We start from the raw sequence: 24547 nt of genomic DNA, 5'->3' as shown, positions 1-24547 counted from the left end.
ATACACAAAATGGAGGAGTTCCAAGCAAAGGTGACCTGTCCACCCAGCTGTAGAAAAGCCAGCCGGCCATTTAATTTATCTTACATACATCCTTCCCCACTGCTCTACGGCTCTCATTTGGTGCAATAGCTTTTCGGTGCAAAAAGGTTCTCATTAAAGTGAGATAAAAGATTCTCATTTAAGAGTTATGTGCCCGAGCTATAAATCAGGGCTTTCCCCTCTCTGATGGTGCACTTCCTCAGTCTCTATCGAAGAGCCATTGCAAGGGCAAAACGCTTAACAGCCGAAACGTTACAACTAACTTCCCAGAGAAAGTACTGGTATTATTAATCCTTAGAAACAATCCTTAATCCTTAGCAAATTGCCTCTCTTCCTGATCTATAATGTAATCCACTAAAAGATGCCTTAACAGCTATGAAGCTCTTACCAGCCACTGGCTCGATGGCCATGATATCATGGAATAATCAAACATACTGCATAGGATGAGTCCCTGCTGGTTTTTTCCTACCAAAAAGCCCTGTGCGAAACAATGGCGACATCAGGGGGTGTGGCTTAATATGCAAATGAGTTCCTGCTGGGCTTTTTCTACCAAAAAGCCCTGTGTGAAACAATGGTGACATCAGGGGGCGTGGCTTAATATGCAAATGAGTTCCTGCTGGGCCTTTTCTACCCAAAAGCCCTGTGTGAAACAATGGCGACATCAGGGGGTGTGGCTTAATATGCAAATGAGTTCCTGCTGGGCTTCTCCTACCAAAAAGCCCTGCGTGAAACAATGGTGACATCAGGGGGTGTGGCTCAATATGCAAATGAGTTCCTGCTGGGCTTTTCCTACCAAAAAGCCCTGTGTGAAACAATGGCGACATAAGGGAGTGTAGCTTAATATGCAAATGAGTTCCTGCTGGGCTTCCCCTACCAAAAAGCCCTGCGTGACACAATGATGACATCAGGGGGTGTGGCTCAATATGCAAATGAGTTCCTGCTGGGCTTTTCCTACCAAAAAGCCCTGTGTGAAACAATGGTGACATCAGGGGGTGTGGCTCAATATGCAAATGAGTTCCTGCTGGGCTTTCCCTATCAAAAAGCCCTGTGCGAAACAATGATGACATCAGGGGGTGTGGCTCAATATGCAAATGAGTTCCTGCTGGGCTTTTCCTACCAAAAAGCCCTGTGTGAAACAATGGTGATCAGGGGGTGTGGCTTAATATGCAAAATGAGTTCCTGCTGGGCTTCTTCTACCAAAAAAGCCCTGAACAAAAGAATGTTCACAAACAGTTTCTGGGTGGGAGTGCAAGGTCAACCATCTTGGATGGAAATCTGACAAAGGGATTCGGGGAAAGAAGGAACTGTGGGATGAGAGGGAAGGGAAACTTAGAAAGTGGAAGCTGAGTAGGATATGGTCACGGGAAGCAGCAAAGCTCCCTAATTCAGAACAGAAGTCCAGTGGCACCTTTGAGACCAATAAAGTATTATTCAGGATGTGTGCTTTTGCGTGCATGCACATTTCGTAAGGCAGAATGGAATGGAAACCGAAAAACGGGAAAACAGAATGGAAACAAACTTACAAGTAGCAGGTGGGCACTAAATAAGCATACAGAATAACGAGGATATTTTTAACAGATTAGAAGATAACAAGCTTAGGTATACTGCTATCACCTGTTAGGCCATATGTTCATGATCTTTTAATCTTCTATATGTAGGATTGTTTCTATTCTGTTTTTCCATTTTTCTATTTAAGAACGTAAGAGAGGCAATGTTGGATCAGGCCAGTGGTCCATCGAGTCCAACACTCTGTGTGTCACACAGTGGCCAAAATCCAGGTGCCATCAGGAGGTCCACCAGTGGGGCCAGGACACTAGACGCCGTCCCACTGTTGGTCCCCCCAGCACCAAGAACACAGAGAGTCACTGCCCCAGACAGAGAGTTCCATCTATACATTGTGGCTAATAGCCACTGATGGACGTCTGCTCTATATGTTTATCCAATCCCCTCTTGAAGCTATCTATGCATGTAGCCGCCGCCACCTCCTGTGGCAGTGAATTTCCTTTGGGTGAAGAAGTATTTCCCTTATCTGTTCTAACCCAAGTTAGAACCTGACTGCTCAGCAATTTAACTGAGTAACCACAAGTTCTTATATTGTGAGAAAGGGAGAGAAGTACTTCTTTCTCTACCTTCTCTATCCCGTGCATAATCCTGTACACCTCTATCATGTCACCCTTCAGACAATGTTTCTCCAAGCTAAAGAGCCCTAAGCGTTTCAACCTTTCTTCATAGTGAAGGTGTTTCAACCCTTCAATCATTCCAGTTGCCCTTTTCTGGACTTTTTCCAGTGCTATAGTATCTTTTTTGAGGTGTGGTGATCACAATTGTACACAGTACTCCAAACGAGGCTGCACCATCGATTTGTACAGGGGCGTTATGATACTGGCTGTCTGAGGAAGTGCGCACGCACATGAAAGCTTACACCCTGAATAAAACTTTGGGTGTTCAGTTAGAAAACATTTGGGCTATGACTGCCTTTGCTTTAAGGATTTGCTAAGAGGTTTATTGCAGCTTGAAGAAGCTCTCTGTTAAGATGTCTATTCCAGCTTGAATAAGCTCTCTACCAAGAGCTGTATTGCAGCTTGAAGAAGTTCTCTGCTAAGAGGTCTTTTATAGCTTGAAAAAGCGTTTTGCGAAACAAGGGTATTAGTACAACCTTGTCCCTTTCCTCTTCGAAAATTGAATTATTTGGCTGCATCCATTGAGAGACATTCATCATTTGGAAGATCACACCAAGGTTACATGGAAAAGCTAGATAATTTTACCATATAAAAGGAAAAGAACTCTTGGTGTAAATGCTTCCTTTTGTTCTAAGGACTAAGTATTATGGTTGTTTTGATGAAAGTAATATATGTGGGTTAAATACAATTATGTGTATATGAATGGTTTTTCTTGTTTATGTAATTTGATATAGAAGCTGGTTTCACGTGGGGCTTTTTGCTTTTTGTTTCCTTGTTCCTTTCTGCCGTGATACTCTTTGTATGTTGTACTAAACCCCAGTTGGGGGCAAGGGATCCCGTGGTTTGGAGGCCCTCCCCCCACTTCAGGGTCATCAGAAAGCCGGGTGTGGGGGGAATTGACTGCTGGGTACTCCATTATTCTCTATGAAGACTGATTCTCATAGGGTATCATGGATCCGTGGGTATCCAGGGCTCTGGAGGAGCTGGTTTTTGAGATAGAGGCACCAAACTTTCAGTATAACATCCAGTGCCTCTCCCCAAAATGCCCTCCAAGTTTTAAAAAGATTGGGCCAGAGGGTCCAATTCTATGAGCCCCAAAAGCTGGTGCTCCTACCTTTCATTATTTCCCATGGAGGGAAGGCATTCAAAAGGTGTGCGGTCCCTTTAAATGTAATGGCCAGAACTCCCTTTGGAGTTCAACTATGCTTGTCACATCCTTGCTCCTGGCTCCACCCCCAAAGTCTCCTGGCCCCACCCCCCAAAGTCCCCAGATATTTCTTGAATCGGACTTGGCAACCCTAGAGTACACAAATGCACTAACCAATGGGATGCGCACAGATCTAATGTGTTAAAAGATCAGGGTGACAGTCTTTAATATATTTAATTTAATTTCAATTTAATTTTTTGATTTATATCCCGCCCTATCCCGCAAGGGGGCTCAGGGCAGCTTACAACAGTGTGTGATCACAGAAAACACCTTTCAGAACGCTTACATTTTTCATGCAACATCCTTTAAATGCCTCTATTTACCCCCGGAAACCTAGGCGAGCAAAACGAGCGCATGCACAGTGACTGAAATGGAAAGTGGCGCGGATGGAATTACATCGGCATCGTGTCAACCAAAGGGGTTTCCCTCATCTCGTGCAGGGGCTGTGGCTACCCCATCTTAAAACAGACATAGAGCAGTAAAACTAAGATGATCCAGAGACGGATGATGAAAATGGTAAGAGACATGGAGAGACTTCTGTGAAGAGAGATTAAAAAGATAAAAGAATCGCTTAGTTTAGAGAACAGGCACAAGAGGAGAGAGAAAAAAAAATGTGAAAGAAATGCTTATGTTACACAATGAATGACAGCCAACGAGTGCTTCTTGGCCTCCTTTAGAAAGATTTTTTCAGTCTTCGACAAATAAATACACAATATTCAAAAAGTACGCTCATTTCCTATGAAACGAATCAACATTTTCATTGAAGTCGGGAGCTTCACAAGGCTCTAAAAGGCGATTAGGCAGTTGTATACATCCCGGATGCCTAAACAAATAACTGCGTTATCCTAAGATGGGTGTTACTCCGTTACACCCAGCTTAGGATGGAACTGTGAACTCCTTATAATGATTCAGGTTCAGAACATACCATCCGGGGACACTGAGAGAAAAGAAAAAAAAACTATTCCCACAAGATTCTTGCATTTGCCTTACAGACGGTGTTAGATAATCTAATCTATCACAGCATTCCTCCACATTCTACAAAGGATCCGACCCATCATGGCCCTGAGGTAAACCAACCTGAGTGGACCTTGACGGTGGCGGACGGGGTCTAAAAATATTGGTTGCCGGGAAACAAAGGGGGCCCACCCACAACTATAATATTATCGTTTAATTTTTATAAGAAAAAATATAAAATTTTCAAAAAAATACGTAAATGGGAAAAAAAGGTACAATTAAAACTTTTGCGGAATAAACGTGTGCGTGGGTGTATTAGTGATTACAGTTGTACACGTATTGTACATTTTACTGGCAGCATGCAGTAGATATTAAATGTAAATACAGATTGCATTTTCTCCAGAGGAGCTGATCTCTCTGCCAGTTGGAGGTCAGCTGTAAAAGCGGGAGATCCCCAGGCCCCATCTGGAGGCTGGCAACCCTAAATACGATGTAAATTTTAGTCGCTTGACAGTAATAATACTGGAACTTCTATTATATTTTCAAGCTACTAAAAGGACATTAACATTCTAAACATATTGTCTAAAGCAGGGGTCCTCAAACTTTTTAAATAGGGGGCCAGTTCACTGTCCCTCAGACTGTTGGAGGGCCGGACTGCCGTTACTGTACAAGGCCGCGGGCCGTCAGTTCTCCGTCTTCTGCATCTCTCTCCCTTCCCCACACCACACACCCGGCCTGGGAACTCACCTCACCTCGGTATCACCTCACACTCTGTCTCCGCCGCCTCAGCCCAGTGCCGGAAGTGTGCGTTGCTAACTCAAGTTTAGGTCGAACATCACTTCCGGTCTGATTTTGCCATAACCCGGCGGGCCGCATAAACGTCCTCAGCGGGCCGCATCTGGCCCGCGGGGCGTAGTTTGAGGACCCCTGGTCTAAAGTTTAAGGGGGCCCACTTTATCAGGGGCCGAATTGGCAACGGACAAGCTGGCACTTGCAACGTGACACGTCACCACTGCAAGGTCACTGGAATCACAGACCAACGATGAGCACTGCCCCCTCCCTTTGCTGGAAACCAGTGAAGGCAGCCAGTGGGACTGCACTAGTCGTCACTGCTGATGAATCCCGTAGCCCCCGAGGCATTAGCAGAGTGGCTGGAGCTTGGCTCTGTTTGCTCCTTGCTGCCTGCGGCCCACCAGGAAATCCCTACGGATTCAATGACCAATCCGCCCCTGATGCTGAGTCAACAGTGTGATGCGGCGGCTAAAAAGGCAAATACAATTTGGGGCTGTATCAAGAGAAGCATAGTGTCCAGACCACGTGATGTGATAGTATCGCTTTACTCTGCTCTGGTAAGACCTCACCTGGAGTATTGTGTTCAGTTTTGGGCACCACCTTTTAAGAAGGGTATAGACAAGCTGGAACGGGTCCAGAAAAGGGCGACGAAGATGGTGAGGAGTCTGGAGACCAAGTACTATGAGGAAAGGCTGAAGGAGCTGGGCATGTTTAGCCAGGAGAGGAGGCGGCTGAGAGGTGATATGATCACCATCTTCAAGTACTTGAAGGGCTGTCGTATTGAGGATGGTGTGGAATTGTTTTCTGTGGCCCCGGAAGGTAGAACCAGAACCAATGTGTTGAAATTAAATCAAAAGAGTTTCTGACTCAACATTAGGAAGAACTTCCTGACCATTAGAGCGCTTTCTCAGTGAAACAGGCTTCCTCGGGAGGTGGTGGGCTCTCCTTCCTCGGAGGTTTTGAAACAGAGGCTAGATGGCCATCTGACAGCAATGAAGATCCTGTGAATTTGGGGTAGGTATTTGTAGGTTTCCTGCATTGTGCAGGGGGTTGGATTAGATGACCCTGGAGGTCCCTTCCAAATCTATGATTCTATGGCCAGAACTGGTATATAGTCTGAATCCTGTTTTCTCCACTTGCCTAGCATGAGAAGAATCCCCCCTGACATGAACCCATGCCATCTGAAATTTGATTCCCCACCCCCTCCACAACGTTTTCCACATTTGTGATGAACTGGTTATGTTCCTCTTCTTCTGTGAGTGACCAATGGGAGCGGAGAGAATATTAGTGAGAGAGACCATTGGAAAACAGCAGTTAAAGGAATCGAAGACAATAGTTAGGGAGTTGAGAGTGCATCTGGCTGAGAGAAGAGAAGCTGTGGTAAAAAAAGGCAGCTTAACGTTGACTGAAAATTATCAGTTTGTAACAAGGGGATCTCAAAATGCTGAAAAAGGGGATCGGTTCAAAAGTTCAATTGAAAAAAAAATTATAACCTGTTCAAACCATAAATAAAAAATGACTCCTTGTTTCTTAAACCCTGTGTACTGGCTGTCTCAGGAAAAGAACCTGCCACCCACAACCTAAGCAATATTCCCTTTGAGCTGCAGAGTCTAGTGAGCCAATATTCTGCTTGGTATTAAAGTTGTGAGCTACCGGAATTAAAGTTGCTACTGCATAAATTATTGTGCTCTGGGGTCATCCTTCCTGAGCTAAGACAAAAATATGTGAGCGGGAGGCTAAAAATCTGTGAGCTAGCTCATGCTAACTCGGCTTAGAGGGAACGCTGAACCTAAGATCTATATATTTCAAGATACGGACAACTAGTTGCAGTAGGTGAATGAAACAGTGTTTGAGTCCCCAACACCAACAGCATGGGGCAATTATTAAATGGGGCTGGGTAGACGTGTGACAACCTGACCTACCTGTAACCCTGAACCTGTGGGAGAGGTTGTGGAGGGTGGTATGCACTCTGTGCGTGAGACAAAGGGTGCCGAGACATTATACCAGGAATACCTTTATGTAGAGCTCCCAGCCTCCTACTGGGGGGTGGTGTTTTCCCCCAATTTCAGGCCCTCCAACCTGCCAGCACGTAACAGGCTGGTGGGGAAGCCGCACCCCCAAATAGCTCCGTTTGCTCTCGACATGAGAACGTGACCAAACGCTATGTCCACAAAAGGAAACAAAAACAGACACCAAACCCCTGAACCTTCCTAGGATCTCCATTTGTAAGTAAGTGATGAGGGAAGAACAACAGGATTCCCCCACGCTTTGTTAAAAAGGTAAAGGTAGTCCCCTGTGCAAGCACCAGTCGTTTTCGACTCTGGGGTGACGTTGCTTTCACAACGTTTTCACGGCAGACTTTTTATGGGGTGGTTTGCTATTGCCTTCTCCAGTCATCTACACTTTCCCCCCAGCAAGCTGGGGACTCATTTTACTAACCTTGGAAGGATGAGGCAACCTCGAGCCGGCTACCTGAACCAGCTTCCGCTGGAATCGAACTCAGGTCGTGAACAGAGGGCTTTGACTGCAGTACTGCAGCTTTACCACAGGGCTCTATCACGCTTTGTTACAGCTTATCAGAACTCCGAACATAAAGATAATAGCAATCATATGGCATTTATGATGAATTATTAAAATGGATCGATTAAAGCTATAAGACATAACAAACCGGATTAATGCCTTGGCAAGAAAAACAAAGTTTATATGGAAAAAGTGCTGCTATGTAACTGACACAGGTAATACAGTTACTTCGTGAAAAAGTCTCATACTTGATAGCATATAAAAACAGCAACTATGGAAAGTGACAGGTTTTTAAATGCTAGACCAGGGGTCAAGAGCCACATGTCACATACTGTATGGCTCTTGCAGCCCCCACCGCCCTCGTTGGCCAGCTTGGAGAATGCATTTAAATTTAAAGTTGCTTCCTTTCCACCTCTCCTCCCCCTCCCTCCCCCATCTAACCGCTATACCACACTGGTTCTTGACTAGGCTGCACTGTCCATGACATGTCCTTTCCCTCATCCCTCCCTCAAACAGCTGACATTCATCTTTTGCGGCTCTCAAACATCTGACGTTTGTTCTGTGTGGCTCTTACGTTAAAGCAAGTTTGGCCACCCCTGTGCTAGACTGTATTATCCTAAACTGTTCTCACTACTGTGCAATTCCTTCTTACTCTGATCACAACGCAAGCAGCCTCCTCAAGTTCAAAATTTTTATACTAACAACTGTGCAGGGGGATAGATCCGAGTGGGCAGCTGTGTTGATCTGAAGCAATAAAACACTTAAGACCCACTTTCTCTATATTTAGGACTGTTTGCCATCCCATCCTATTGCATGAGGAAGTTGTGTTTCTAGCGCACGAAAGCTTTCATTCTGAATAAAACTTCGTTGGTCTTAAAGGTGCAAGTTGACTCTTGCTTGTTAACTCTACAGCCATGATCTGCATCATAAGAGGAGAAATTTATACACCTCACTTTTCTCTACTCTACGAAGTCTCAGAGCAGCTTATAATCCCCTTTCCCTTCCTCTCCCCACGACAAGCACAGAGAACGGAGAGAACTACGTCTGGCCCGAGGTCACCCAGAAGACTTCACATGGAGTGCGGATTCAAACTTGGTTCTCCAGATTAGAGACTGCTGCTCTTAACCGCTATACCACACTGGTTCTTGACTAGGCTGCACGTATGAAGTCTGGATGCTGACTGTCCATGACATGGAGCCTGCTGATACATTTCCTGGTGCCTTCTTGCTTCTCTAAAGCAAAGAGCCAGGCTTTCCTTCAGTGGAGCTTCTGAAAAGCCCAGAAGGCACTATCTTTGTGTCTTCAGAGAGCACCCATTCGGAAACAGAAGCAATCATGATACGGGAACGCTTGGCCTGGAATCTCCTGTGACTGGTCCTAACCGTCATGGCAGCCATTTTGTTGCGGAGTCCACTACCTGTTCCGAACGTTCCGAAAGCGCCCAGGATTTGGGGAATCTTATCTTAGGTTAGATCGGTTCTGTGTTAGTGTATTTCCCAGTAATGAAGCAATCACTTCGTTAAGACTATTCAACCACCTTCATGCATATAAGCAGCCATCAACATTGCGATAAATCTATTATTTATAAGGAAACAAACACATTAAAAATGGAAGGCCTGAAGCTCAGTGGTAAATTCTGATTATAAATCCTTTTCAAACAACTGATGATCAAAATTTGGAGAAATTATTCATGATTTAGCAGTGTAGTTTTTAATTAGGATTCTTTCTTTTTTTTTGTGGGAACTCCTTTGCATATTAGGCCACACCCCCGATGTAGCTAATCCTCCAGAGCTTACAGTAGGCCCTGTACTAAGAGCCCTCTAAGAGGTTCTTGGAGGATTAGCTCCATAAGAAGGGTGTGGCCTAATATGCAAAGAAGTCCCTGATACAAAAGAAGCCCTGTTTTTAACAATTTTTTTTTAAAAGCTCCCCAGCTTTTCTATTTATCCATCCATGATCCCGGATATCTGATAGAAGACCAATTTCATTCTCTCAAAATCCTACATAGTGCTGTATGTTCTTTAAGGCATTTTATTATTATTATTTTATCCTGCGTTTCCATCACGATCGCATTCAAGGTGGCTGACTTTAACTACAATATAAATATATAAAACGACACCAAAGCTTTAAAGCTCAAACAACCAACCAAGTCAAAATTAGACTCTGTTAAAAGAATGGGTAGATAGTTGAAAGCAGGCCTCGGATTCCGTGGGAGCTCACAGGAACACAGCTCCTGAACCTTTCAGACAGCTCCGCCTCCTCCTCCTGAGAGTTCTGCCTCCTCGTCCATTGAATAGCAGGTGCAGCTGCATAACAATCCCTAGATGAGCTCCGCCACCTGTTTTTCTACAAAATGACCGCTGGTTGAGAGTATGGGTAAATATGGGTTAAAACAGGGGTGGTCAAACTGCAGCTCGGGGGCCGGATGCGGCCCTTTCACACACATCGTGTGCCTCTTGGAGCTCTCACTGCCCTGCTGGCCAGCTTGGAGAAGGCACTTCTCTCTTTAAACCACTTTTAAAAGCCTAGCCAGCCAACTTGGGGCCCTTGGAAAATGCATTTAAATTTAAAATTTCTTTCTCGCTCTCTCTTTCTCTATTTCTTTCTTTCCTTCCTTTCTTCTTGCTTTCCAACTTGCTTTTCCATCTTTCCTTCCTTCCTTCTTGCTTTCCATCTTTCCTCCCCTCCTTCCTTTCCTTCCTTCCAACTTGCTTTCCAATTTGCTTTCCTTCCTTCCTTCCTTCTTGCTTTCCATCTTTCCTTCCTTCCTTCCAACTTGCTTTCCAATATGCTTTACATCTTTCTGTCTTTCTTTCTGTCTTTCTTTCTGTCTTTCTTTCTTTCTTTCCATCTTTCTTTCTTTCTTTCTTTCTTTCTTTCTTTCTTTCTTTCTTTCTTTCTTTCTTTCTTTCCATCTTTCTTTCTTTCCATCTTTCCTTCCTTCCTTCCAACTTGCTCTCCATCTTTCCTTCCTTCCTTCCAACTTGCTTTCCAATTTGCTTTCCATCTTTCCTTCCTTCCAACTTGCTTTCCATCTTTCTTTCTTTCCATCTTTCCTTCCTTCCTTCTTTCCTTTCAAACTTCCTTTCCAACTTTCTTTCTCTTTCTCTGTCACTTTCTCCCCCTCACATTCACGTCTTGCAGCTCTTAAACACCTGCCATTTATTCTATGTGGCTCTTACGTTAAATGAGTTTGGCCACCCTTGGGTTAAAAAAAAGACAGCACCAGGGAATTCTGCCTCCACCAAAGCTGCCCTTTCTCTGGAAGCCATCCATCTAATCCCTGAAGGTGCAGGCACCCAGAGAAAGGCTTCAGAAGGTGGTTTTAATTGGTGCACAGATTCCTAGAGAAGCTGATGACCTTTGTGATACCTAAGCCCCAAGCTGCTTAGAGATTTATCGGTCAGTTGTCCCTGGGGAGCAAACTAGGAGCAGTGAAGGTATTTTTAAAACTGGGGATATATATTCTATTAAACAATCTATCTGGGAGACTTGGATATACACAACTTTGCCTTATATAACGTTGTATTCTTTGTTCCTAAATAACCATCGGGAGGGGGGATTAAAGGGTCTATTTCTACTAGCACTGCACAATGTTCCCTCTAAGCTGCAAAGTCTTGCGAGCAAAAATTCTACTTTGTGAACGACTGGCATGAAAGTTGTGAGCTACTGCATAAATTATTGCGCACTGGGGTCATCCTTCCTGAGCTAAGACAAAAAAGGTGTGAGCTGGAGGATAAAACCCTGTGAGCTAGCTCATGCCAACTCAGCTGAGAGGGAACACTGGCCCTGAAAACATACCAGGCAAAGGTAGAATAAAGGTATTAACATGTCAGGTAGCATCTGGAGGAGAAAAGGAAATTAATTTTTGACAGGGCTCTTTTTCTAGGAGAAGCTCTTTTGCATATTAGGCCACGCCCCCGTGATGCAGCCAATCCTCCTGGAGCTTCCAGTAGGCCCTGTACTAAGAGCCCTCTAAGCTCTTGGGGGATTGGCTACATCAGGGTTGTGTGGCCCAGGGATGGAATTCTAGCAGAAGCTCCTTTGCATATTAGGCCACGCCCCCCTGATGTAGCCAATACTCCTGGAGCTTGCAGTAAGCCCTGTGCTAAGAGCCCTCTAAGGAGGACTGGCTACATGAGGGGGGCGTGGCGTAATATGCAGAGGAGCTCCTGCTAGAAGAGCCCTGATTTTTGAAGTCATTGTCCCTGCAAAGTGTTTCTCTTCCCATACTGCTGTAAAATCGTTATTTGGTGTTCAGGGGGATAGGCATTGCCGATTAATCCAATGGGAGGCATGTCTTATTGCTCTACTCCGCCCCATACCCAGAGGAATCCAGAGTGCCCAAATTCCACCTAACTGGCAATGTCATGGCGACAGCCCTGGCCGGATCCTTCCCCTTTTCCTGACCCACAGAGTCATCTTACACAGTGGGCAGACATGCGAGCCAGTTCCTACCCAGGAGGAAAATGCCAAGCAGTTGCATTGAGGAAAGCACCGGGAAGAAGTTTTATGAATCCTATTAGTAGGTTTTGGCCTACTTCCTTGCATCGTTTTTCAGGATAGTTTTATCATGCATTTTTATCACGCTCTGGTAAGACATCACCTGGAGTCTTGTGTTCAGTTTTGGGCACCACCTTTTAAGAAGGATCTAGACAAGCTGGAACGGGTCCAGAGGAGGGCGACGAAGATGGTGAGGGGTCTGGAGGCCAAGTCCTATGAGGAAAGGTTGAAGGAGCTGGGCATGTTTAGCCTGGAGAGGAGGCGGCTGAGAGGTGATAGGATCACCATCTTCAAGTACTTGAAGGGCTGTCATATAGAGGATGGTGTGGAAATGTTTTCTGTGGCCCCGGAAGGTAGGACCAACCAACGGGTTGAAATTAAATCAAAAGAGTTTCTGACTCAACATTAGAAAGAACTTCCTGACCGCTAGAGTGATTCCTCAGTGGAACAGGCTTCCTCGGGAGGTGGTGGGCTCTCCTTCCTTTAAACAGATTTTTAAACAGAGGCTAGATGGCCATCTGACAGCAATGAAGATCCTGTGAATTTACGGAGAGGTGTTTGTGAGTTTCCTGCATTGTGCAGGGGGTTGGACTACGTGATCCTGGAGGTCCCTTCCAACTCTATGATTCTATGATTGCATACATCTGCCTCATTAATGTATTTGTACTGAACTGTAGAGAAGGGTATGAACCCAAAAAATAAGTTTGGTTTGGGGTTCAGGATGGCCTACAAACCCAGGCAACCCCAAAAGGCCCCACCTGAACCAAGCTGGTGAGTTCAGTCCCCCGTTTCTCCCAGCTGTGGCTCATCGGGGCAGGGAGAAAGGGGAGTGGAAATGCCCAGGAAGATTTAAACCCTATTTAACCAGGAAGGGTTAAATAACTGCCAGCCATTTAACCCATTGGTTTTGCTTCTCCCTGCTTTGAAGGGGGGGGGGGTAGTGAAACTGAGGGGTTTAATGGCTCACATCCCTTTGAAGAGGGGAGGAGAGAGCAAAACTGAGGCTACCCCTGATGGGTTTAATGGCTGACAGCCATTTAAACCTAAGAGCTGACCAGCAGCTCTGCTATTAGGTTTAAATGGCTGCGAGCTATTAAACCCCTCAGTTTCGCTCCCCTCACTACATAGTGGGGAGCAAAACCAACAGGTTAAATGGTTGCCGGTGGATCCCATACTGCTCGGCTGTCTGGTTGAAACTGCTGGCCCTGAACAGCTAAATCAGCCGCAAATCCAGGAAATGTTCAGGGAAGGCACCTTCCCACAGTTCCCACAGCAAATTCGCAAACTCTGAGCTGGCCCAGGTTTGGGTTGAATTATGATTCGTGAACCTGTTCATGCCCAACCCTATTGGACTGTTTTACAATTTTTAACTACCTAGTATAACTGAATAATTAATCCTTTCTTTTTAAGCCAGTGATGATTTTGAAGGAAGGCCCCTCTTTTTATCCTGTTACTGCAAAAATATTTCAGAATACTCCCCTATACTTTGCATTGTGATCCTTTCCATTCTGAATCCTCCACCATTGATTATGCTTTCTGCCCCTTTCACCATTTGTTCCTATTACCCTGAATCCTATACTTTTTCCTCCTCAATACTCCTTCAGCCACCTTCCTTTACTTATAGTCAGGGTTGGAATTCTAGTATGGAGAGCATGTTTGGTGTAGTGGTTAAGTGTGCGGACTCTTATCTGGGAGAACCAGGTTTGATTCCCCACTCCTCCACTTGCACCTGCTAGCATGGCCTTGGGTCAGCCATAGCTCTGGCAGAGGTTGTCCTTGAAAGGGCAGCTGCTGTGAGAGCCCTCTCCAGCCCCACCCACTTCACAGGGTGTTTGTTGTGGGGGAGGAAGGTAAAGGAGATTGTGAGCCGCTCTGAGACTCTTCGGAGTGGAGGGCGGGATATAAATCCAATATCTTCTTCTTCATCTTTTAGCAGGGGCTCCTTTGCACATTAGGCCACACACGCCTGATGTAGCCACGCCTCCAAAAGCTTACAAGGCTCTTTTTTGTAAACTCTTGGAGGATTAGCTACATCAGGGGTGTGTGGCCTAAGATGCAAAGGAGCTCCTGCTAGAATTCCACCCCTGCTTATAGCTATGTGATGCCACCAATCAAGTGGCATCAATCAAGTGAAGTTACTGGGGCCGTAGGGCACCTGAATTAGGATGAGTTCCAGTTTATATCCCTTTTTTCATGTGCACTCTCTAATATGAAAACCAGTGATTCAGATCCTGCAGCTGTACCGTAAACAGCAATAACTTATGTGATCAAGCTGTACCGTAAAAAGCAATTTTTATGTGATCAAGCTGTACCGTAAACAGCAATAACTTATGTGATCAAATTAAATTTGTTAATATTTTGTCGCTGAAACAACTCCCTCTTGCAATTCATACCACAATAACCAGGTTTGAATAATTCATGCCCTGAGGCAAGGTGCTAAGATCCCGGATAATGCCCAAAGATTGCTTCAAAGAAGAAAAGTTATATACTTACTCATCTAATTCTTCATCGTCTGTTTTTGTTGTGTCGGCATAGAGGTATTTGCTCATGTCCACAGGACGTATATTTTTTCTTTTTGCAGGCTGGGGAGGGAAGTCCTTGGCGGGCGCTAGAGTCTCAGGTTCAGGGTCCGGCTCATCAAAAGGATTCACATATTCCTCATCTTTAAAGGGGTTATATTCATCGTCGTCATCGCCATAGAACGATCCTTCCTGTTTTGAAGATGACGCCATCTTGACGTTGGGCTCTATAGAAAGCAATATTAAAAAAAAAAAAGTTATAACCTGTAACCCTTCTGTAATCCCGACGATGGATTACTACAAGGCACTGAGAGCCAGTTTGGTGTAGTGGTTAAGTGCGTGGACTCTTATCTGGGAGAACCAGGTTTGATTCCCCAACCCCTCCACTTGCAGCTGCTGGAATGGCCTTGGATCAGCCACAGCTCTCGTAGGAGTGGTCCTTGAAAGGGCAGCTGCTGTGAGAGTCCTCTCAGCCCCAGCCACCTTACAGGATGTCTGTTGTGAGGGAGGAAGGTATGTGAGATTGTAAGCTGCTCTAAGACTATGAATCAGAGAGAAAAGCGGGGTATAAATCTGTAGTCTTCTTCTTAAGCAGGGGTCATTTTGTAGAAAAAGAGGTGCCGGAGCTCATTAGCACAGCTCATTTGCATACGCCGCACACCCCTGACATCCGTGGAAGGTGTACTCAATTATATCACCTCAGCATCTACCTTCAAATGCTTCTTGAATTATAGTTGCCTTAATAAAACCTTACTCCCATCAAACTTTTAAAATGACTTCCTCTTATTTGGCCACAGTGGCATGAGGAAGGTTTCCATCTGTCTGCTTTATCTGTTTTGGTTATTTTTCCATATTTTTGTGTGTTGGGGGGAAATATTAGAAAGTTTGTCAAATCTTAAGAGTTCAGCAGAATTCTCACAGGCGGTTTGAACAATGGAGCCCGGAAGCAAGTATTTCTTGAGGGGGGGAGGGTTAAGAAAGAAAGAGCACAATAAAATTTCGAGGTTCCAGAGCTCCGTTCCTGTGAGCTCCAGCCCAAAACGAGGCCTGCTCTTAAGCGTTATTTGTCTACGATTGCTTGGATGACCCTCCTCTTCAACAGCAGATCCAGAAACGGTTTGCCAGAGGAGGGCTCGTACGTACGCCCAAGTTCACAGGAAATCCTAAACCAGGGATTCGAACTCATTTGTTATGCGGGCCAGATCTGACAGAAATGAGACCTTGTTGGGCCGGGCCACGTCAGGTTGGGCCAGGCCATCTGTGTACCTGTTTAAGATTAGGGAGCAGAGATATAAACTTTATAAAGGACACAGACAAACCGATATTTTTTTTGAAAAACTTAAAAACATGCTTAAAACATTAGCACTCGTTGGTCTTAAAGGTGCTTTCTTTGTATTTCTCCCATGGGATCCAGGGAACTGGGCAAAGGAAGCACTGCCTCTTTCCTTCCTTCCCCAGGGGACTGGAGGGGGGGGGGGGGAGGGAGGAGCCTCAACTAACAGAAGGGAAAGAGGCTTGACTCAGTAGCTCTGCTGTGTGATTGAGAGAGTCTGGAAAAACCTTCCTCCCCAAGGGAGGAGACTCCCCCTTCCTCCCCAAGGGAGGAGACTCAGCCAATGGAGAAAATAAAGGCTTTGCTCTGTAGTTCCTGTGCGATTGAGCAAGCCTGGCAAACCAAGCTGAGATGCAGAAGGAAGCAAGAGAGAGGGAGGAGGAAGCAGGCAACAGCCAGTTGCTCAGGGGCCTGACAGGAGCCCTCCCAGGGCCTGATTCGTCTCTCGGGCTGCATGTTTGACACCCGTGTTCTAGACCCTGCTTTTTAGACACGACTTTGGATGAATTTTCGGCCAGACGGCGTGCTTTGCCTGTGAAGGACAAGGGGAGGGGCAGTTACTGAGGCCATCCTGGTGTCGAGTTGGCGGCCTGATCTTCATGTTTTGATATTAACTGCGGCTTGTTATGCAAGCTGCCTTGAGTCACTATTTAGGGTGAGAACGGCAGGATATGATTGTTTTAATAAAGGAAACACAAATAAATCAATAGGGAACCAAGACCCCAATCTGTCACTCAGAGCGGCTACCCGATAAATCAACCTTAGTGGATTACGAAATAGTAATCCTCAATGACATCGGTAAGTTATCCTGAATAACCCCCAAATCATTCTGAGGATAACTATCCTCAAAATGGTTATCCTCAGAGATCTTTATCTAGCAGGAGCTCCTCTGCATATTAGGCCACGCCCCCCTGATGTAGCCAATCTTCCTGGAGCTTACAGTAGGCCCTGTACTAAGAGCCCTCTAAGCTCTTGGAGGATTGGCTACATCAGGGGTGTGAGGACTAATATGCAAAGGAGTTCCTGCTAGAAAAAGGGCCCTGGTGATCCTCAACGACCCCACAAACCTCCGTGTTTAATGGACCAGGTCGTGTTCCCCTTAAATGGCTTTTGCATAGCCACATGGTGCGGTGTGTGAGTAAAGGCCAAGCAGCGACTTCACCTATTTCTGAGTGGGTCAAGTCACCACTCAGGTTTCACTCGCACACCACACAGCTCAGTGGTAGAGCATCTGCTTGGGAAGCAGAAGGTCCCAGGTTCAATCCCCGGCATCTCCAAAAAAGGGTCCAAGCAAATAGGTGTGAAAAACCTCAGCTTGAGAGCCTGGAGAGCCACTGCCAGTCTGAGAAGACAATACTGACTTTGATGGACCAAGTGTCTGATTCAGTATAAGGCAGCTTCATATGTTCATATGTTCATTTACAAGCCCCACAAATAAAAGATTTGCAGGTCCATGTCAGAGCGGTGACCGCGAGATGGGCCCTGGCCCATAGAAAAATTAGGCCCACGGTCCGGTCTGTGCTCATCTGTACACATATATTTTCAGAAAGCGTTTAAATAATCTATATTACATGCCAGCATCTAAGCAGAGAACTGAGCACATATCAGCGGTGTGTCGGGTTAAAAAATTGGGCAACGGGCTGGAAAAGCGTGCTCTTCAAAGAAAGTGATTTGTATACTCAAACAACAAACTGCTTGTAATAATACTCAGGACTTAGATTGTTCTTTAAATCTTCAAAGGTCTTTGTAACATTAACTAATTAATCTAAATCCTTCTGTCAACTGTGCTTGGTGCAGAGATCTGGGATGAATTACTAATCCAAGACAAAGCTAAAAAGGAAAGGCTGTTCCTATGTAAACTAGTTAAATCTCCTTTAAGTATTACAAAGCGACAAAGTTCTACTTTAGGAAAAGCTGGGCTTTTTTTTTTTTTAAAGACAACAATACAATATTTGGTTCTAGGGAACGGGGGAGGGGGATCAGTTTAATAGAAGAGTTAAGGTGCTAACAAATTCCCTTATGGAAGTTTTAAGTCAAGGCACCCCTCTTAAACTTCCGTCTCATGGAAACTGAAGAACATGTTAACTGCTACTTAAAAAGGTAGCCCCCTGTGCAAGTACGAGTGGTTTCTGACTCTGGGGTGATGTCACATCACGACGTTTTCACGGCAGACTTTTTTATGTGGTGGTTTGCCATTTCTTTCCCCAGTCAACCTTGAGCCAGCTACCTGAACCCAGCTTCCGCCGGGATCGAACTCAGGTCGTGAGTAGAGAGCTTCGACTGCAGTACTGCAGCTTTACCACTCTGCGCCACGGGGCTCTTTGGCTTTGTGCCTACTTTCAGTTGAAGCCTTTGCATACAAACACTTCCCTTTCTGACAAATTCTTCTGGCAAAAGGAGAAATTGAAAGTACGCTTTGGATGGGCAGACAGATAAGCAAAAACATTATGGGCTGTTAGTTCAAAGGAAAATGTTTAAACTTCTACAGTATATTCCCCCCACCACCCCCGTATTTAGCCAGATTACATCTTAGATTCTGCAGGGGAAATTTATTTATTTTTCGCATTTATATCCCGCCCTCCCCGCCGAAGCAGGCTCAGGGCGGCCGATTTCATAATAAGCTCAATGATCATGCTCTTACCACAGACTGGATTTTTAGGCAATATGATTTCCTGCCAACCGCAGCGCTCCTGGGGCACTTCACCAAAATTCCACATTCTGACTGCTACATAGGGTTGCCAATCCCCAGGTGGGGGCAGGGGACCCCCGGTTTGGAGGCCCTCCCCCCCCCACTTCAGGGTCATCAGAAAGCGGGGGGCGGGATTGTCTGCTGGACACTCCATTACGACCTATGGAGGGTATAATGGAGAATTGATTCACGGGTATCTGGGGCTCTGGGAGGGGAGCTGTTTTTTGAGGTCGAGGCACCGGAGGTTTCAGCATAACATTCAGCGCCTCTCCCCAAAATACCCTCCAAGTTTCAAAAGGATTAGACCAGGGGGTCCAATTCTATGAGCTCCAAAAGAAGGTGCCCCTATCCTTCACTATTTCCAACGGAGGGAAGACATTTAAAAGGTGTGTAGTGTGCGCACAGGAACACAGTTGTGGCCGGCTTGGCACCAGGGGGCGTGGCTTAATATGCAAACGAGTTCCTGCTGGGCTTTTTCTACAAAAAAACCCTGTTTGAAACAATGGTGCCTTTGGGGTGTGTGGCCTAATATACAAACAAATTCCTGCTTGTGTGAAACAATGGTGATGTCAGGAGGTAAAATAAAAAAGTGACTGACTGAGGGGGTGTGGCCTAATAAGCAAATGAGTTCTTGCTGGGGGGTTTTCTACGATTTCTGCGGGGGTTTTTTCTTCGCCAGCTCAGCCATGACAAAAAAAAAGAGAGAAGAAAAACAGGTTGTGCCCTGGTGGGCCCCCTGGGGCAGTGTCCCCATGGGCCCCCCGTGGCTATGGAGCTGGAGGTTCCGAACCTTTTTGAGAGTCAGAGGCCCAGTCACAAAATGGCTGCTGCAGGAGAGGTCAGCAGCGACAAAATGTTACAAAGCAGGAGTCAAGTGGCACCTTTAAGACCAACCAAGTTTTATTCAGAACGTGAGCTTTCGCGTGCTCTCTAAGAACACTTCATCAGGTACAGAGGGCTGAAATACATGCAGTTTGTTGTTTAAGAGTGCAAACTGGCTGCGGTCACATGATAAAACAGTGCGGCTTGGCCATTTGGCCTGGAAAACCATAAAAGGTAATAAAGTCCTCTGCCAATTGGTGTTTCTGTAAATCTAGGTGAATCACAAAAGGACATGTATTTCCTAGTTGTAGCCCACCTAATTTAATTTACTTTAATTTAATAAAAATGTTACAAAGAAATCTGCACAGCTAATCAAAAAGGCCTTACCTAGCCCTGCCCACTTTATAAAAAACATGTGGTGGAGGGGAGGAAGAAGAGTTGGGTTTATACCCCGCCCTTCACGCGGAATCTCAGAGTGGCTTCCCTTCCTCTCCCCACAGCAGACACACCCTGTGAGGCAGGTGGGGCTGAGGGAGCTCTGAGAGAACTGCTCTTGAGAGAACAGCTCTGAGAGAACTTGTGACTGACTCAAGGTCATGCCAGAAGCTGCATGTGGACGAGGAGTGGGGAATCAAACCAAGTTCTCCCAGATTAGAGTCCACGCTTTTTCGCCGCTACACCAAACTGGCTCTCAGGCGTCAGTGGGCACTATGGTGCACGGAAGAACTGCACTAAGGACCTCTGGACTGCAGGATGGGTTATAGGCAGGGGTGGAATTCTATCAGCAGCTCCTTTGCATATCAGGCCACACCCCTTATGCAGTCAATCCTCCAAGAGCTGACAAGGCTCTTTTTTGTAAGCTCTTGGAGGATTGGCTACATCAGGGGTGTGTGGCCTAATACGCAAAGGAGCTCCTGCTAGAATTCCACCCCTGGTTATAGGGGGGATCCTGAACAATCATACATCAGAGTGTGTTCACTTTGGCCTTCAGCAGGTGTAATGAGCTGGAAAGGGAGTTCTCTGCCCAGAGCTGTGCCTAACCCAGCAGGGGCAAGAAAGCACCCACACATCAATCAGGTGGCCTCGCCCCTTGAAACCAAGTGGGAGTTCCATGTGTCCGGGATGCTTCAGGGGGAGCGGCTGTTCTTCAGGCTTGACTGTGACATTGCAATAGGCCAGCCCACACGAGGCTTAGAAGTGGTACCGATGCCAGCGTCAGCGTGGAGCCCAGGCTGTCAAGAAGAGAGCTGCCCCGTCCCATTTCTCTGTCTGCAATCCGAGTCCCCCCCGCCCCGATTTCCCACAGTCGACGTTGCAACAGTTCAGAGAACACGCTGCCAAGGACAACCGAACAGCCTGGCATCACTGAGAGATGGGAAATGGAACAATGTGAGTTCAGGCAGGCCGAAGCAAGCGGCAGCCAATAGAAGAAGGAGAAGGAGAAGGAGAAGGAGAAGGAGGAGGAGAAGAAGAAGAAGAAGAAGAAGAAGAAGAAGAAGAAGAAGAAGAAGAAGAAGAAGAAGAAGAAGAAGAAGAAGAAGAAGAAGAAGAAGAAGAAGAAGGAGGAGGAGGAGGAGGAGGAGGAGGAGGAGGAGGAGGAGGAGGAGGAGGAGAAGGAGAAGAAGGAAGAGAAGGAGAAGCAGAAGAAGAGGACAGCAGGCTGTTAAGAAGAGAGCTGCCCCGTCCCATTTCTCTGTCTGCAATCCGAGTCCCCCCCGCCCCGATTTCCCACAGTCGACGTTGCAACAGTTCAGAGAACACGCTGCCAAGGACAACCAAACAGCCTGGCATCACTGAGAGATGGGAAATGGAACAATGTGAGTTCAGGCAGGCCGAAGCAAGCGGCAGCCAATAGAAGAAGGAGAAGGAGGAGGAGGAGGAGGAGGAGAAGAAGAAGAAGAAGAAGAAGAAGAAGAAGAAGAAGAAGAAGAAGAAGAAGAAGAAGAAGAAGAAGAAGAAGAAGAAGAAGAAGAAGAAGAAGAAGAAGAAGAAGAAGAAGAAGAAGAAGAAGAAGAAGAAGAAGAAGAAGAAGAAGAAGAAGAAGAAGAAGAAGAAGGAGAAGGAGAAGGAGAAGGAGAAGGAGAAGGAGAAGGAGAAGGAGAAGGAGAAGGAGAAGAAGGAGAAGGAGAAGGAGAAGGAGAAGGAGAAGGAGAAGGAGAAGAAGGAGAAGGAGAAGGAGAAGGAGAAGGAGAAGGAGGAGAAGGAGAAGGAGAAGGAGAAGGAGAAGAAGGAGAAGGAGAAGGAGAAGGAGAAGGAGAAGGAGAAGGAGAAGGAGAAGGAGAAGGAGGAAGAGAAGGAGAAGGAGAAGGAGAAAGAGAAGGAGGAAGAGAAGGAGAAGCAGAAGAAGAGGACTGCAGGCTGTTAAGAAGAGAGCTGCCCCGTCCCATTTCTCTGTCTGTAATCCGAGTTCCCCCCCCCACCCCGATTTCCCACAGTCGACGTTGCAACAGTTTAGAGATCACGTTGCCAAGGACAACCAAACAGCCCAGCATCCCTGAGAGACGGGAAATGGAACGACTTGAGTTCAGGCAGGCCGAAGCAAGCGGCAGCCAATAGAATTAGGAGAAGAGAAGAAGAAGAAGGAGAAGAAGAAGAAGCAGAAGAAGAGGACTGCAGATTTATACCCCGCCCTTCTCTCTGAATCAAAGACTCAGAGCAGTTTACAATCTCCTATATCTTCTCCCCCCACAACAGACACCCTGTGCAGTGGGTGGGGCTGAGAGGGCTGTCACAGCAGCTGCCCTTTCAAAGACAACTCCTGCCAGAGCTATGGCTGACCCAAGGCCATTCCAAACCCGGTTCTCCCAGATAAGAGTAGGGTGGCCAGACCGTCCCGGTCTCCCGGGACTTTCACGGTTCTGGCCCCCAATTCACGGCTCCCGGGCTGGGTATACCGGGACCATTAAGAGGTCCCGGTTTAGCCAGCCAGAGAGCCGGGGGCCGCGCGCCCGGGCGGGGAAGGCGGCGAGTGAGGGAGGGAGCGACCCTGCGCGTGCGCAGATCGCCCTGCGCACGCGCAGGGACGCTCCCTCCCTCACTCGCCGCCTTCCCCGCCCGCGCACGGGGCCCGGCGGTGGCGGCGGAGGCCCGGGAGGGCGTCGGAAAGGCCCGCGGGGGTCGCTGGAGGCCCTCCAGCGACCCCCGCGGCCTTTCCGACGCTTCCCCGGGGCTCTCAACCCCCACCCCCCGTCCTCCTCCCCCGGGAGGGCATTGGAAAGGCCCGCGGGGGTCGCTGGAGGCCCTCCAGCGACCCCCGCGGGCCTTTCCGACGCTTCCCCGGGGCTCTCAACCCCCACCCCCCGTCCTCCTCCCCCGGGAGGGCATCGGAAAGGCCCGCGGGGGTCGCTGGAGGCCCTCCAGCGACCCCCGCGGGCCTTTCCGACGCTTCCCCGGGGCTCTCAACCCCCACCCCCCGTCCTCCTCCGCCCGGGAGGGCGTCGGAAAGGCCCGCGGGGGTCGCTGGAGGCCCTCCAGCGACCCCCGCGGGCCTTTCCGACGCTTCCCCGGGGCTCTCAACCCCCACCCCCCGTCCTCCTCCCCCGGGAGGGCGTCGGAAAGGCCCGCGGGGGTCGCTGGAGGCCCTCCAGCGACCCCCGCTGGCCTTTCCGACGCTTCCCCGGGGCTCTCAACCCCCACCCCCCGTCCTCCTCCCCCGGGAGAGCGTCGGAAAGGCCCGCGGGGGTCGCTGGAGGCCCTCCAGCGACCCCCGCGGGCCTTTCCGACGCTTCCCCGGGGCTCTCAACCCCCACCCCCCGTCCTCCTCCGCCCGGGAGGGCGTCGGAAAGGCCCGCGGGGGTCGCTGGAGGCCCTCCAGCGACCCCCGCGGGCCTTTCCGACGCTTCCCCGGGGCTCTCAACCCCCACCCCCCGTCCTCCTCCCCCGGGAGGGCGTCGGAAAGGCTTCAGACAGAGAAATGGGACGGGGCAGCTTTCCGACTTCAGCGGCCTGCTGAAGCAGCCTGTCGGTCACAGCCTGTCGGTCACTTCCGGGTTCCTGTCCTGCATCTCGACCTGTGTTATTAGTGACAGGCTGCTTCGGCGGGCCGCTGCGCCGGCCCCCTGGGTCCCACAACGATGAGACCGATGCCACAGGGATGGGCTCGAAACACTCTATAACCCCTCAAAAGAACAGCAGTCTAGCTCGCTTCCCCCGAGCCCTGCCGCCATAAGCCTCAAGGGGGCTCATTTTGCGGCATCTCCCGGCGGGAGGGTGGCACCCGCACGGGACACATATCAAATGAAAGAGGGGGCGCAGGGCTATCAGAAACAGCCGGCGGAGGGAGTCGGGAGACCACCCCACTGGGGGATCCACACCCCGAAAGTGATGAAGGTGGCGCAGATAGAGCCAACAGAGCAAACAGGACAAAATAAATAGGCTGCATTATGCAGCACAGTTGAGAAAGTGCCTTATCCCATATACTGATGAAGTATATACAGGATTTGAGAACAAAATTGTTTCCGGCGGTGATATTTGGGGGATTTTGGGGGACGTCACAGGAAGTGCTGTGAAGTCACTTCCTGTTTCCGGCAGTGGCATTTGGGGGAAATGATGTCATTTGGGGGAAGTGATGTCAGAGGAAGTGATGTCACTTCCCGTTTCCGGCAGGTGACGCGGGGGAAATGATGTCACAGGAAGTGGTGTCACTTCCTGCTTCCGGCGGTGGTATGACATCACCGGAAGTGACGTCACCGGAAGTGACATCACCGGAAGTGACGTCACTTCCTGTTTCCGGCGGTGCGCACGCTTCGCGCGCGCGCACCCCTACCTCCCCCCCCCCCCAGGTGTCCCTGGCTGGCCTTCAGACATTATGGTCACCCTAGATAAGAGTCCAGGCACTTAACCACTACACCAAACTGGCTCTCTTCTGGCTGAACACTCCTGTTTCTATTCAGATAGATGCTATAATCTGTAATCTTTAAACAACAACAACAAAAACCCATAGGGTTTCTTGCGTTTTATGCTTCATTCAAGCTTTACATTGGATGCATA

At 47.8% G+C, this 24547-nt stretch overlaps 1 protein-coding gene across 1 annotated transcript in view; it reads right to left on the bottom strand.

The window, feature by feature from the left end:
* EHBP1 (EH domain binding protein 1) overlaps window positions 1-24547 on the bottom strand; it is a 527871-nt gene that overhangs the window by 278296 nt on the left and 225028 nt on the right. Inside the window, 1 exon segment of the mRNA XM_060230596.1 lies at window positions 14689-14941. Within this exon segment, the coding sequence (XP_060086579.1) occupies window positions 14689-14941 (253 nt within the window).

Source organism: Heteronotia binoei, chromosome 1, assembly GCF_032191835.1.
Source record: "Heteronotia binoei isolate CCM8104 ecotype False Entrance Well chromosome 1, APGP_CSIRO_Hbin_v1, whole genome shotgun sequence".
Lineage (NCBI taxonomy): Eukaryota > Metazoa > Chordata > Lepidosauria > Squamata > Gekkonidae > Heteronotia > Heteronotia binoei.
The sequence above is the reverse complement of the archived record's forward strand: the minus strand, read 5'-3'. Positions and strand labels throughout refer to the sequence as shown.